The sequence below is a fragment of the Tachypleus tridentatus genome, chromosome 1, assembly GCF_004210375.1.
Source record: "Tachypleus tridentatus isolate NWPU-2018 chromosome 1, ASM421037v1, whole genome shotgun sequence".
Taxonomy (NCBI): Eukaryota; Metazoa; Arthropoda; class Merostomata; order Xiphosura; family Limulidae; genus Tachypleus; species Tachypleus tridentatus.
Genome location: NC_134825.1, coordinates 50,098,527 through 50,112,975, shown reverse-complemented (window position 1 = coordinate 50,112,975; position 14,449 = coordinate 50,098,527). Strand labels below are relative to the sequence as shown.

Below are 14,449 nucleotides of genomic sequence, written 5' to 3'. Positions count from 1 at the left end.
GGATTGATCATAACATTATAAGGCCCCATGGCTGAAATAATGAGCATGTTTACTGTAACAGGGATTCGAATCCATGACCCTCAGATTATGAGTTGAACACCTTAACCACCTGGCCATGCTGGGCACATTTAAGAGCAATTGTGTGTGTGTGTTTTTGGGCTACCTGCTGTGTCTACTTAGGAGAATCAAACCCCTGATTTTAGTATTGTAAATCTGAAGACTTACTGCTGTCCCACCAGGGGACCATACTTTATGAACTGTATGTATTTACCTATAAATATATATATATATATAAATATGCAAGTAATATAACATTAAAAAGTTTTACCAAAAACTAAATTATAGCATTGAAAAAGAGTCAATCAATAATTCTGTATAATTGTTAAATTTCCTATAAAAGCTTTTCATATCAAACAATGGTTTCTGTGAGAAAAAATTACTTAAGCTAAAAATGTACATTTTAAATGCAATGTATGTACATGTTTTAGTAACATTTGATGAAAACGGCATACTTACTCTCTCTAAACTGTTTTTGTTCCAACATAGTTGCTGTTGAAAGCGATTTTTACTTCATTAGTATCTTTTACTTCAGAGCTATGTGGCGTATCCACTTGCTAAATTTCTTAGAACTTCTGGAAAGATATTTAATGAAGAATATAAAATAATAAAGTATTTCAAACAATTAAGTCTTTTATGAATGATTAGAAAATTTTATTAAATCTAACTTTAGTGGAATAACACATCTTTTGCTGTGATGAAAATAAAAGAAAAGAGATTAAACCTACACAATTTTTTTTTGATGATACATGTTTAAAAGGCATATAAAGTCAACCTTCTCCCTATTTTCTGATGCATTTACTTTTTCTACTGAAGTATACACTATATCCTGAAAGCAAAGCCACTGGAAAACTGCCAGTAATGACACATCTTTGCTATTTCCTTGCCATGGCAATTTGAAGACAAGTAGGCAACACAGGATGACATCCTGATGCCACACCTTCCCTGTTTTCAAAGCAAGAGCTAAAAGAGTATTATAGTAAAGTTTGCACAGAGCATGTCCAAATTGCTTATAATTACAAAAATGATATATTTATTACTTGAAAATTAACTAATCTTATCTAATGTTCTGAAGGGGATTAATTACAATTTAAACAGCAAACAATAAAGATGCAAGTTAATAAATCAATAAATTTTTAATGATATAAATGAAAAAATCTAACTTTTATAATAGTTAGCTATCAGGTTTGGTAAAATAATATACAATGATCACTACTCTGTGTTTTCACTTCTACTTCCCTTTTAGTACATCAGCTAATAATACCATGATAAAAGTTTAAGCTAATCACAGAAACTCTAAGACATCAATTACTGAGATATGAAACTAGAATACTGATTTTGGCCATACAAACATATTATTAATATATTTGTTAGTACAGTAATTGTATTTTAATAACTTTTTTATATTTCTAAATGATAAACTGTTGAATCTTGGATGAGTTACATATATTCACTTCTTTACTCTAACAACTCTATTACCTAATAAGCTCCACACAATTCTCTAATGAATATTAATAGCATACAAATTTTGCCTAAAGGCAGTGTTTCACCAAAGAAGCATTAGAATATTAACTTTTATTTTCTAAAGATATTACAAAGCATACTAATATTTTATAGAAATAATTACAAGCACAAATCCATACAATTTCAATGACTGAAACCAGTTACATGGAGATTCAGTATTATTTAACTTATGTTAAATTTACTGTACAGTCATTCAACATATATATTAATTATACACTCTTGCCATTTTTACCATTCATAAGTTAAAGCTATTTTAATGTCAGTTATTCTACTACTATTATTTACCCAAACTATGTTAAAACCATGTTGTTTCCATCAAAAATGTTAAAGCTATTTTAATGTCATTTAAACTGTTTATGTTAAAGTCATTCTTCTATTATTTAACCAATTATATTATTTCAATATCATTTAAATTATTCTACTGTTAGCTAACTTATTATATTAAAGCTATTTGCACTTAATTTGAACTATGTATTCTTCTGTTATCTAACAAATTAGTTAAATCTTCTTTATTGTCATTTATCCTATATAATTAACAATTATTCTGCTCTAACTTGCTTTAAATAAAATCTTATTGGTTAAGTGTAAAGTGAGATACTATTATTTAAATATTATGTTAAAAATCATGCAGTTATATTTACCTAAAATTATCTTGGAGCTATTGTAATGTTATGAATTATGCTAGAATTACTTCTGCTGAAATCCACCCAAAAATATGTCACACAGCCTTATTATATTCAAGTTATTCTAAAGTTATTTAATGTTGTCATGTTGAATTATTTTTACTACTATTGAAGCTATGTTAAAAATATTCCAATGAAGTTTATTCTAGCTGGATGGTTATTTAACTATTTATTCATATGATAGGTATTTTATATTACTCTAACTTATTATGTTAAGCATTTTTAAAATTGTCTAAACAGATTGTGTCAAAACTATTCTACTATCATTTATCATATCTATGTTAAGGCAAATTTAATCATATTTTATTTTAATGTGTTGGCCATAAGGGAAAATTGAAGGCCTTCACATGCAAAATATTCAGTTTTGCATTTCATTTTGTTTTCCTGCATTTGAAAGGTTTAAAGTCAGGGGCAGCACTAAAGAGGGTCTTTAAAAGTGCTACAATCACCTCAAAATTTGCATTGCCCACACCAATTAATAGATCAAACATGGTGGTGATCTACACATCTGGATAGCAAAACCTCCCTGAACATATTGCTGCATGGCTTGTGACAGTTAATAAAAGTGATGATATATCATTCATAAGCACCAGACAATAAGCTGCCTCCCATACAATTAAAGAAGTTTATGACTTTCTTAACTTTGAGTTTTTTGGTTAAGTATAATGATCAGTACAAACAGATATAGATTCTAAAAGTAATGTATGGTTATAGAATAGAAAGATTAAACTAGTTATTTTCACATGAATTTCATTTGTGTTTTTTTTTCTCATTTTGAACATATCTTAGTCCCCACTACATCAAAATTGGTTCAACGTAATATCCTAAACTAAACATGTTCTCGAAGAGCATTACCCTCAATCTCCTTGATGTGATTATATAAAAAGGAAAAAAACTTCAAAGTCTTAATACTCACAAGCACTTTAAAATATACACAGCATAAAGTCTGATATCTATAGAACTATAAATCATATGTATTCTCTTATGAATAAAAAAATAAAACAATATTTTGTATATATATAATGCCTTTGAGAGCATCATTATTACCAAATATATGTGAAACAGTTGAGTCATTATATAATAATAATTATAATGTTTTAGAATATCTGACAGTTTCAGGTTCATAATTCAATAAAAATGTAGAAACATAATTCATAAAAATTATTATCAAAACAATATATTACATATCAGTCATTGTTTAGAATGAATAACACTGTTTATAATAATACATTATTTTGTTGTCAGTTGAAAAAGAATTAAATAAATGCATTTTTTGAAATTGGTAGAATTTTCTACTGCTCAAGTAAAGGTGGAATGTTTATAAAACGTTAGCTAATTAAACTTATTTAAAAATTTTAAATTTTCATAAAGAAGTGTTATGATGAAATCTAAAAAACATGATCAATCCACAAGTATTCTGTAAAAGTTCATTTTATAAAAAAGATTACTAGCTTTAGATATGATAACAGACACACACAAAAAGAGGTTTTTGAAGTAGATATTGATTTCTTACCCTGAATTCAGTGATTAATAAAGCAACAACATGCTTGTAATATTCACAATGTAGTTGTGGCACTTAAAAAAGTGTCTGGCTATGAGAGTCTCACATTTTCCTAACTTGTTAAATTTAGAAACATTCAAGAGCTTTACAGTGTGGAAGCCTCCACTGCAGCCCCTAGCTGGGTGGCAACAGATAGGAAGGGGTGAGAAAAGACACGTACAGTGGACTTAAAAAGTGACAAACTGATAGGTTGAACGCATTGAGTAATTGACTTCATTTATAGGAAATTTAGAATAATAAAGACATTCAAATAGTAAAAAAAGGTAAGTCTATTTATTATTAATAAAACACAACCAGTCAACCAATGCTTAATTATACAAATCTTTGCATGAAACTGTATATTTCTAAGAATATAACATATGATAATTCAAGTAGATGGCCTAAAGTGCTAAAAGTACTCTTATCTTTAACAAAAGACATATGGCTGAACTCTGAACTCTTTGTGGCACAGGTGGTTTATGTAGCAGGTTTAAGTTTTCTCTTTTTAACTCTAGCATTATTAAAATGATGAAACAAAATGTTATTGTTTATATAACAAGAAAAGTAAATTAATTTGGAGTTAAGAGATACATTTGACACTATACATAAAATATTTCATAATGCATAATGACAAGTATAACTACATATCAGATAATGTATTGTTCATACTTTACATTGATTTTTGAATCATATGGCCTTATTAAAATGCCAACTAAAATACAATTACAAAGTTTTGTGTAAGAAATTAAATATTTGTTATTTTCTTTGAATACTGTAGTTTTGTTAAAAAAAAGATGAAGCAATCATCCTCATGTTATTAAAACTACATAAACAGGCAATCACATTAACATTAGTTCCTACAAAGTATAATGTTAAAAGATAAATCTGCACTTCTTGTATGTTAAGATAACAATAATTAAATCAGTAACATCCTATTTTTTTTACTAGTTAAAACCAACTTAGTAGAAAATCTTTCCTCTAACATTTTATTTAAAGAAGGAAAAAGCCCAAGTGCAATAAGTAAAGGTTTTTTCAGATGTTACAATATGTTTACTGTAACACCTAGCCATCCTTCACAAGTTAGAATCACATTAGTGATGGTCCTTTTTCATATGTTAAGATTAGTAACTCTTTTTATTTTTACAAGTGCTAATATCTTTGCAACAATATATTTTTTTGTACAAACTACTATCTACTATACATACTACCAGCAATTGTGACCAAATCAAATATGGTTTAACAACACTATCAGATTATAGTAAATTTCAGCTTTCCATTGTTCAAGAGTACTTCTCTCCCTCTATAATCTAACACTTGTTCACTATATTGTTGCTACCTGAAATACAGTTCACAAGTCCTCTTACAACAACACTGTAGTGATAAGGACAGTTCATTATAATACTGAAAGTTAGTATATATTAATTAATATATGTTTTTGATACTAATAGTTACACTGCAACAACTGATAATTTGCTATATTATTTTTCTTACTGCCAAAGATAAAGGATACCAGATTTTTATATATTAAACTAAAGTATCATGCTTTAGGCATTAACTTTCCATACACAAATATTTAACTTTTTCCATGTTTGACAAGACTGGTCATTATTTACTTCACAAAAACATACAGCTGTAATAAAATATTTTAGTTCCTCACATCAATATCACTTCTTTATTGTAATGTTACATATCAAATCCATTGAATAAAATTTAACAAAATACAATGAATACATTAAAAATACCATGTGATATTTCTCAACCAGTCATCATGATTTATCAACTACAGTATTTGTGGAATGCATCATCATTATCAAGAGACAACACTGTTCTGAAGAATGGATTATTTGTACTTTTCCCAGAGTTTGTTTTAACTACTTTTAATCTTAACTACCAACGCTAATAAATTCTAAATGTAAATAAATGTAAATACAACATTAAACTATTTGTACAATAATACAACAGTAACTTGACCTGCAACAATTTATAAACAGTATGAAAATTAAATTACTAACTGAAATTATAATTTTCATTATTAATCAATTTACTATTAAAATAAATATACTTAGTATCACTACTGAAACTGTTTAAACAAGATACACAATATTTAAATTTATAAAATGGAAAAGCACTTAACAAAGGCTTGATTCTGGAAAAGTTAAAGTAGTAAACCTTGTCTTCCTCCCCCCTTTCTTTTAACTTTAACCTTTTTTAAGCCAGGTCAGTAACCAGGTTTTCACTCTTTTTTTTTTTTTCCAAGAAAGAGTTCTCACTTTCACTAGTAAACATTTATTCTTTACATAGTGATGATCACAATAATTGATCATATCTGAAATTATTTTGAAATATAATAATGCACTTTTAAATATTTATCATTATTTCAATCCTATTTATAATATATTAGAAGTTAAAGAAGAATAACAATATAATACACAAAAACTTTACAATTAAATGTTTTATAAATTATTTATTATACAAATATGTTCTTCACAAAAAATTGGTTTGGTAACAGGAGAATATCAAGAAGGAAATGCTTTACAGAGAATGCAAGAGAGATCAGCTTCATCTAAAGAAAATCTAAAAGTGAGATAACACTGAAAGGAAATATTAATGACAGATAGAAAACTTTTAAAATTGTATGTGATCAATGAGAAAGAGTTTATATTGACATGCATACATGATTTCCAACATTATAAAGTACATTTATCCATAGAAATCTCCACTGTAATTTTAGGGGAAGTTGTGCAATGCACTCTAATATTTCTTCATCAGAATTTATCTTAACAGACTTTAGAAAATTGTAATACTACAAAAAATAGGTACTCAGAATAGCAAATCTGCAAATAACAATTCATTCTTGAAACACAGCTTATGAAAACTGTTTAGATAAATAATGAAATAACTGTTGTTATTTACTGCACACAATTATGAAAACAAATTAATAAATTCCAAAATACCAATAAAAACATAATAAAATGAAAAATACACCTCAGTTAGCATATAGGCTTGTAAATTTAAAGGTTCATGTTGTTATTGTTTCGAATTAAGCACAAAACTACACAATGGGCTATCTCTGCTCTGCCCACCACAGGTATCGAAACCCGGTTTTTATCATTGTAAGTCCGCAGACATACCGCTGAGCCACTGGGGGGCTAAAGGCACATGTAAAATCTATTTATGTACAGAAAAGGTTTGACCATTATTTCTTATTTTCAAATAGAGCTAAAAATAAGATTAAATACTTCATTATGATCTTCAATGATTTACATAAATTTGTCAAAGAATGAAAACCTAATTATTTCCTTTTAAAATGAGGGATAATCATTGAAATAGAAATAAATATTTAAATTACAAAATTAAAATTTCTCTCATCTGAAAAATAAAATATCCTTAATGTATATAAGACAGTTTAGAACTGAAAAACAGCCTAAAAATTAGTTTATACTATTTTTACATGTGGTCTTCTTGTAGTCTCTCAGATAAAAGAAAAAGGAAGAGCAAAATCAACTTTTGTGATGGTATTAATGGAATCTTCTCTAGAAATGATGATATACATGTTCCACATGTAATGAAGGAAGTAGGTGATGGATATGTGCATGAAACAGCATGTAAGCAGTACCATGTGTCTAAAAATAACCTTCTAAAGTGGGGTTCCTTAAGACCACAAGTCCTGGCTCTCTGAAACTCTTACAATATGGTGACTCTTAAGGAAAATACATACATAAGCATAATTATTTTAAACTTCTTTTAACTGACATACTTTTAAGTCAGAGTACTCCATTCAGTCACTGAACATCAACTTTATATTTCTTATAATAACATATAGGGGAATATAAATATTTAATATGAACATTAAATGTTGACTGAAGTACTTCAGTGTTTTAAGTAGGTGGAAAATTTAGAGCACATACACTACATATTGTGGTCACTTGAAAATACATCCTGCATCTTTAAAGTCAATAATTTACTTGTTTTTAAAATTGTTCACATTTGTGAGATTGACAAATAAAAGCATTTGTAGAAACAAAAATATTTAGGAGTGTTAACATGAATATTATAAAACAAGAGTTCTCTTTTCTTCTCATTTTAATGGTAGTAAAGCTAATAAACTGCTAAAGAAGCATCTGTAACAACCACAATATATTACTAATACTATGACAGTATGTTTTAAAGAATATGATAAAAACAAACGTATCCGGCAGAGTAACATCAAGAACCATAGTTAAACCAAGAGATAAAATGAGCATAAAGAACCAGTATGTTGAATGGCAATGTAACATTTGCACCGAGAACCATTAAGTGATATCAACTACTGAAATGAGCACATGGAACTGGTATGCTAATTGAAAACTAAATATGACAGCAAGAACAATTAAGTGAAACAAAAAGGTGAATTGAATGTATAGAACCAGCAATGTGAAAAAGAAAGTAAAACTGACATCAAGAACTATTTACCCAGTGTTTATGAGCTTAGTCAAATTAACCACCCTTGCATCTGTAAAGATTATGTGTACTAATGTTTATTATCATTTTAAATTTAAGATGTTTATCTTCACAAAATTTGCTACTATTAATAAATATTGCAGCTCTGTTGTATAAACAAAATCTGATTTCTTAGTTAAGTATTTTTTTAAATATTCGTCTGTAAATTTCTGTAGCCCTTATTGATTTACACTGAGTGAAAGATTAATTTTATGCTAAGAATAAAAATACTTATTTTTATTTGCATAACCACAAAAGCCTCTTAAATGAACATCACAAGATTGGTTTGGTAAAACTTTATAATTTATTTCTTATTTTCTCTACTCTAACCCAAACTGAAGTAAAATAATCAATATGCAGTGAAATTAAAAGTAAAAAATTATTAAATAAATTGAACTTTACCACATTTCACTCTGCATTGACTACAGTTATCATCGGAAAGATCCAAATTATTTATCTTAGTAGCTTTAACTTCCAATCTTTCCATATCTGTTTTATTTTATGTTCCTTTTGCTGTCCTTTAACTTCATTATGTACGTAAATTGCAATGAATCACAGCAGGAGCTAATTAGTAGTTTCCCACAGAGCTACATTCACAAACACTGTATGATTTTGAAATGTTGTGTTACACATGTTCAAATTAGAATAACTTTAGACATTTTATTTTACTGAAGTTTTGTTATAGTCAAGGAGATAAGCATCAAACGTATCCAAGCAATGCATAAAATTGGTACATATGTAGATTCATACAAAAGCAAGATCCACTACAGATCTTGCATCAACCAATCACAATCTTGGATTTCAATATGGTTACCATTGAAAAACAGCAATACTCAACATATATGCATCAAATCCACACTAAAATGCCACATGAATAGGTAAAACTTGACAAATATGTAAATGTTTATAAGTAGATCCACAAAAAAGTAGGATCTTGCCCTAAGCAACTACCATACTGGACTCCAATATCATTCATCATCGAAAACTAGCATTATTCAACTGGATGCTTCTAATGCACATAGAATGACCTTCTAATTATTTAAAATTTGACATATATGTAAAAGCAAAATCAATCAAACATCTTGTCCCAAGCAGCTGCCACCTTGAATTTCATCATGGTCTCCTTCAAAAACTAACAAAGCTGTATACTTTTAGTATTCATAGAGGTGTCACCTAAGTAGTTAAGCACATTTTTTTGGCCTGTGAGTCTGGTTTTAACTCTTAAATAAATATATAAGTCATTCCAATTTTAAAACATTCTGATAAGCATCATAGTTTTTTACTGCATTCAAAAATAAAGTGGACAATAGCAAAATGAAAAAGGAAATAACTGTTATTTCTTTCTATTTTTTAAAGTTTAATCCATTTAATTATTTATATGTTTAAAACAATATAATTATTCTGAAACCTTTAAATGATATGTTAGACAGGAAAAAGATTTTAACACATAATATGTATCACTTACAGTAAATACTGATACTGCAGCTTTGGAAACTACCCATGCACATTTTGGCATTCAGGAGTTATACACTGCTTTTGAAGTTCTCACAAATGTCTCATACACATTTTCATACAGCACTGCTAATGATCTTCTTCCAAGCACATGCACAGCTCAGACTTTTTTCCATACATTCACAGGCTGCATTACTGTGTCAACCTCAACTAGATAAGAAGAGAAAACTGTATTTGAAACATGAATTGCATCTCCTAATAAGACCACAGCATTTGCACACCTTTTTGACATACCACAAGAAATCATTCAGGAAGATCTTGCATTTGTACAGCTGCAATTATCCAATTAGTAATGAGAATCACAAGCAAGAGAAAACATCCCTGTACGTAAAAAGAGCTGCTTACCAGGCTGGTCATATACAGAGGCAATCACTAATGTACAAACAGAATGCATTGACACCAGGTGAATGAGGTTTGGGTCAAGCAGACCAAGCCTGGACACCTTTGTGGACAATCTTATCAGAGTCAGTTAAGTGCTGCAAAGAGCTTATCATTGTTTCTGCAAGAAAGCATGTGGGGTTCTCAGCAAATGCTGCATGGCTAGCATAACCTCCACTGCACTGCATTTATGTGCCAGAAATTGTCACCAAAAATAATGTTTCAAAAGTCCATGATAGCTGGGATAGACATAACATTTTCTTTGACTAAATTAGTGTAGCTCACACATATAATCAAAAGAATCATGCAATTTTTATAGAAAATAAACAATAATGTGACTTAAGTGTGATTGTCATTCTTTTTTGCCCCTTTGTGTTTCTATACAGTTTACACTAATGGGCAATAATATTTTACATTATGGTACCCATCTGACAAGTGTTAATCTTAATGCATACAATGTTTGTTCCTATGTATAGTAAAACCTTTGATTTTTTGAGCAAATTAAATGTATTCATTTGAGATTTGATGTGTAGGATGACCTCTATTATCAAGCAAGTCTAGGATGTTACTTCTGTAAAGAAATTCTTAGAAATTATTTTAAAACTGTACTAACCTATGCTCTGAAGTAATCAGAGCCACACACAGCCATTAGTGTGGTTTGTTTATGTTCTTCAAATGCTATAGACAGTTTAGGGCAGCATAACTTAAGTCACAAATATGCAATAAACAACTTTACAAAGTTTTCATCACAGTTGAACTCCTTTTCTATTAAAATGTACTCAATAAAACTGAACCTTAAGATATAGTGATTTTCTATTGAAATATTTTTACAAAATCAAAATGAGTTTATTTTAAGGAAACTTGGTATAAATTATCAATATTATTGTGTGACAGATGAAATCAATCCATTTCAAATAAAAATGTTTTCATTAATTGTAACTAGCATGTGAGATAAATAGCTTTTAGTTATGAAGAACTGAAGCAAATGATACAATTACACATATGTTATTGTATTAACACATTTACTCAAAAAAGCAAACAAATATAAAAAAAAAAACAATTTAGTTTCAGTTATACATGCTATTAACCAGAATGTTCTTACTGGAATTTTATTTTTGAACTTGTGTATAAGACAAAGGGTAAAATTAGGTGTTACTTATGAGTAAAAAGTATTGTTTCATACACTGGCAAATACAGTATGATACATAATTGACACAAGTTCTGTTTCTAGACTTCCATTTATGGAATATGTCAATAAAATTCTTTTGATTGTAGAAAAGATGCTTTCTGAGACTTTATTGCCATGTGACAGAGTCTGTCAGCTGAACCCAAAAATTATTGTACATAAAAGTATCCTATATCTTCACTAATAACCATATTGAAACTAGATAATTTCATGAAATAAGTTAAATGATATAATCAAACACTCTGATCAGGAAGATCTTGTTTTGGGTATTAAGATGGCATTTTTATGTGTATTTGAAGTATACAGTTTAATAATGGAGGTTTTTCTCTAATTGACTTATGAGAAATTTTTAACCTACTTATAGCTTACTTAAAAAACTGGATAAGTTATAGTAGTTTTGAGACATTCTCAGAAAGAATACAATATGGGTGCCAAAATCAAACAGCTATAACAATCATTACGTAGATAAGAACTTGTTTCACCAATTAGATGTTAACAATCTCAAAAGTCAGCAAAAGAGAAGTAGGGCTTCTCTGAAGGGTCTGAAAAATGTACTGATATCTCAAAAAATAAAACAGTAGGTGGTTCAGTTGTGAGATTCTTGCTTGTAATTATATACAGTTTCTGTTTCTAACTGGTTGGAAACTGCTTTCTTTTGATGTTTAAGTTATGAAAAGGAGATATTGGAACTGAAATATATCACATGACACAGAAAAATGAGTATTGAGAAAATTTTCAAAATTCCTTTTTGCAATTAAAAAGTTAAAACTTAAGCACAAATTTCAACTGTAAGCAAGTTTGTCATGTGAAATTTAACATATTATGAATATAAAAATGTTTAAATACTGAAAATAATGCTGTAAAAAGACTGTAAAATGCACAATAGAGCCAGACCTAGATACGTAGAGTCAAGTGTTATCAAAAGCTGAAATGAGCACATTGAACCAGTATGTTGAATGGATAATCAAATTTCATAAAAAACTAAAATGAAAGTCTGTAATGTGTAATAAGCACAGAGAATTTATCCATTAGTAATATTATTTCTGATCTATCTACTAATGGGTTTCAATGCTATATATGTGTTTCACATTTTTCTTCTCAATTATTATCATGTATCCTTCACCGCCATAATATATACACACACACAAACACATAATGCTAAGTTATGGTCTGAATCAGGAAAATTCCCATTTTTAAAAATACACCACATAACTTTGGATAGTGGAAGGATTACATTTCCTGGCTTGTAAATTATTTGATAATTTTAATACTTTATAAGGTCTTCATCTCCTAACATATACAGTTATTATTGCTCAGAAGAATATGAAATTTACTTAAACATTTTTTTTACTAATTCTATATCAAAAATTTTTAATCTCATTACAATATTTTTTTCCTCCACCTTTTTAATGGATGTTATTTTGGACTTAACAGCATTGTGCTCTCACACAGTGTAGCAACAGTATACTGACAAACAACTTGTATTATTGTATTGTCATAATATGCTTTTGTAAACAAGTAGGATAGTAATATTTAAAATGCTTGCTTACAACAAACTGACGTTAAATAAGTGCAGCCATTATTTTTATAATATTGCTAGAACTATTAATAAAACACCAACAAAACCACAAGCTTCATTTGTAGAAATCCTTACATTTTGTAATGACTGAACCTATAAGACTATCTAAGCATGTACAAAAATTCCAGCCATACCTTTTTTTTCTACTCAGGAATGAAAGTAAGGACAATAAAAATACAGTGTTATAAAGACCAGGTAGAGATGTTACTATAACCAATAAACCTAAGCTAATATGTATAATTCAACATCACAAAATGAAGTCACCACCTTATTATGCTCTGAAACCACACATCTAGTTAGGATGGGATGAAACTTGGCATGATCTAACCAGGAAGCTCACCAATTGGACAGCTATATTTACAAGTTTAAAGAAAAAATAAAGGACTTTACACATGGATATAAATAGTGTCATAGGCAGTCACCCTGAGACAGAGAGTAGAAAGATTTCCCTGGTTAGTGACTATTTATATCACTGGAAATGTACAGTTATAAATTTCTTTCCATGTATCTCTTCAACTGCAAACTAGGACTATAAACTATGCACTTGATCTATGACAATGTGTTATTGTTTTTCTTATTTCTCAAGATGTTTTCTCAATAGACAAAGACAAGTAATTTTTAAAATCAGTAACTTCAAACTTTATTTCCAAACATTTTTGACACAAAATAAAAATACTTATAAATCTTGATTACACTTTAGTATACTTAACAACTTTGTAATGTGTACCAACACAATATCAATCTTAAAATAATAAAAAAACATTCCAAACTTCATCTCTCAGAAGGAAAAAATTAAGATTCTGTTAAATTCTACAATGTTCAGTGTTGCAGATGGACTCTTGTTAGTTCATCAAAATCAAAATTAAATATTTGATTGAGAAATATTTAAAGATTTATTCAAATCCTAATGACTTGTATTGCATGATACTAAAAGATGCTTTACCATCATAACTTTTCCAATAATATATTAAGATGAAAATAAATGAACACTTTTCTTTATGTTCCAACCAATGTTTATCACTAGCTTAAATTTTAGTCCATTTGAAATTTTATATTAATACAATTATATACTTACTACTTGTTATACAGAAAGTAAAAAAAGTCATAGAAAACTCCAATGCTTCTTTTTCTTTAGTGTAGAGACAAAAAGTACATTATTTATGTATTAAAAAAATACATTTTTCCCCTTCAACTTAAACCTTTCCCAATTATTTTCAAGAATGTCATATTATTATTTGTTCAGTATATGTAAAGAGTAATGTTAAGCAGATAATTGTTATATGCTATTTTTTTCCAAGGGCACTCTAAGAGACAAAATGCATACAAGTTTCTGGAGATGACTCATTAGAGGAACAAATGTCACTAACTAAAACCCATACTTTATAGAACCTAGTAGGTCAAAGACATGATAAAGTTTTAAACAAAAATGTAATCTTTGTTCATATAACTATCTGAAAGGTATGAAAAACAAAAATTTCCAATATACTGAAGATACATCTTTTTTCCATCTT

At 28.5% G+C, this 14,449-nt stretch overlaps 1 protein-coding gene across 7 annotated transcripts in view; it reads right to left on the bottom strand.

The window, feature by feature from the left end:
• The window catches only part of LUBEL (Linear Ubiquitin E3 ligase), a 91,089-nt gene extending 77,877 nt beyond the window's left edge, over positions 1-13,212 (bottom strand). For 3 of the 7 annotated variants that reach the window (XR_013026812.1, XM_076496575.1, XM_076496605.1), the window contains exons 1-2: positions 13,073-13,212; positions 517-632 (exon numbers count right to left, since the gene is read on the bottom strand). Coding sequence is in view for 6 of the 7 variants with exons in the window: in XM_076496575.1 (XP_076352690.1) it covers positions 517-544 (28 nt within the window). In the remaining variant the exon portion in view is untranslated. Of the gene's footprint in view, positions 1-516; positions 633-785; positions 900-3,777; positions 3,919-7,255; positions 7,368-9,748; positions 9,946-13,072 lie in introns of those variants that run through there. The other 4 variants (XM_076496581.1, XM_076496590.1, XM_076496584.1 and 1 more) reach the window with 4 other exon arrangements.
• Positions 13,213-14,449: the final 1,237 nt, after the last annotated feature.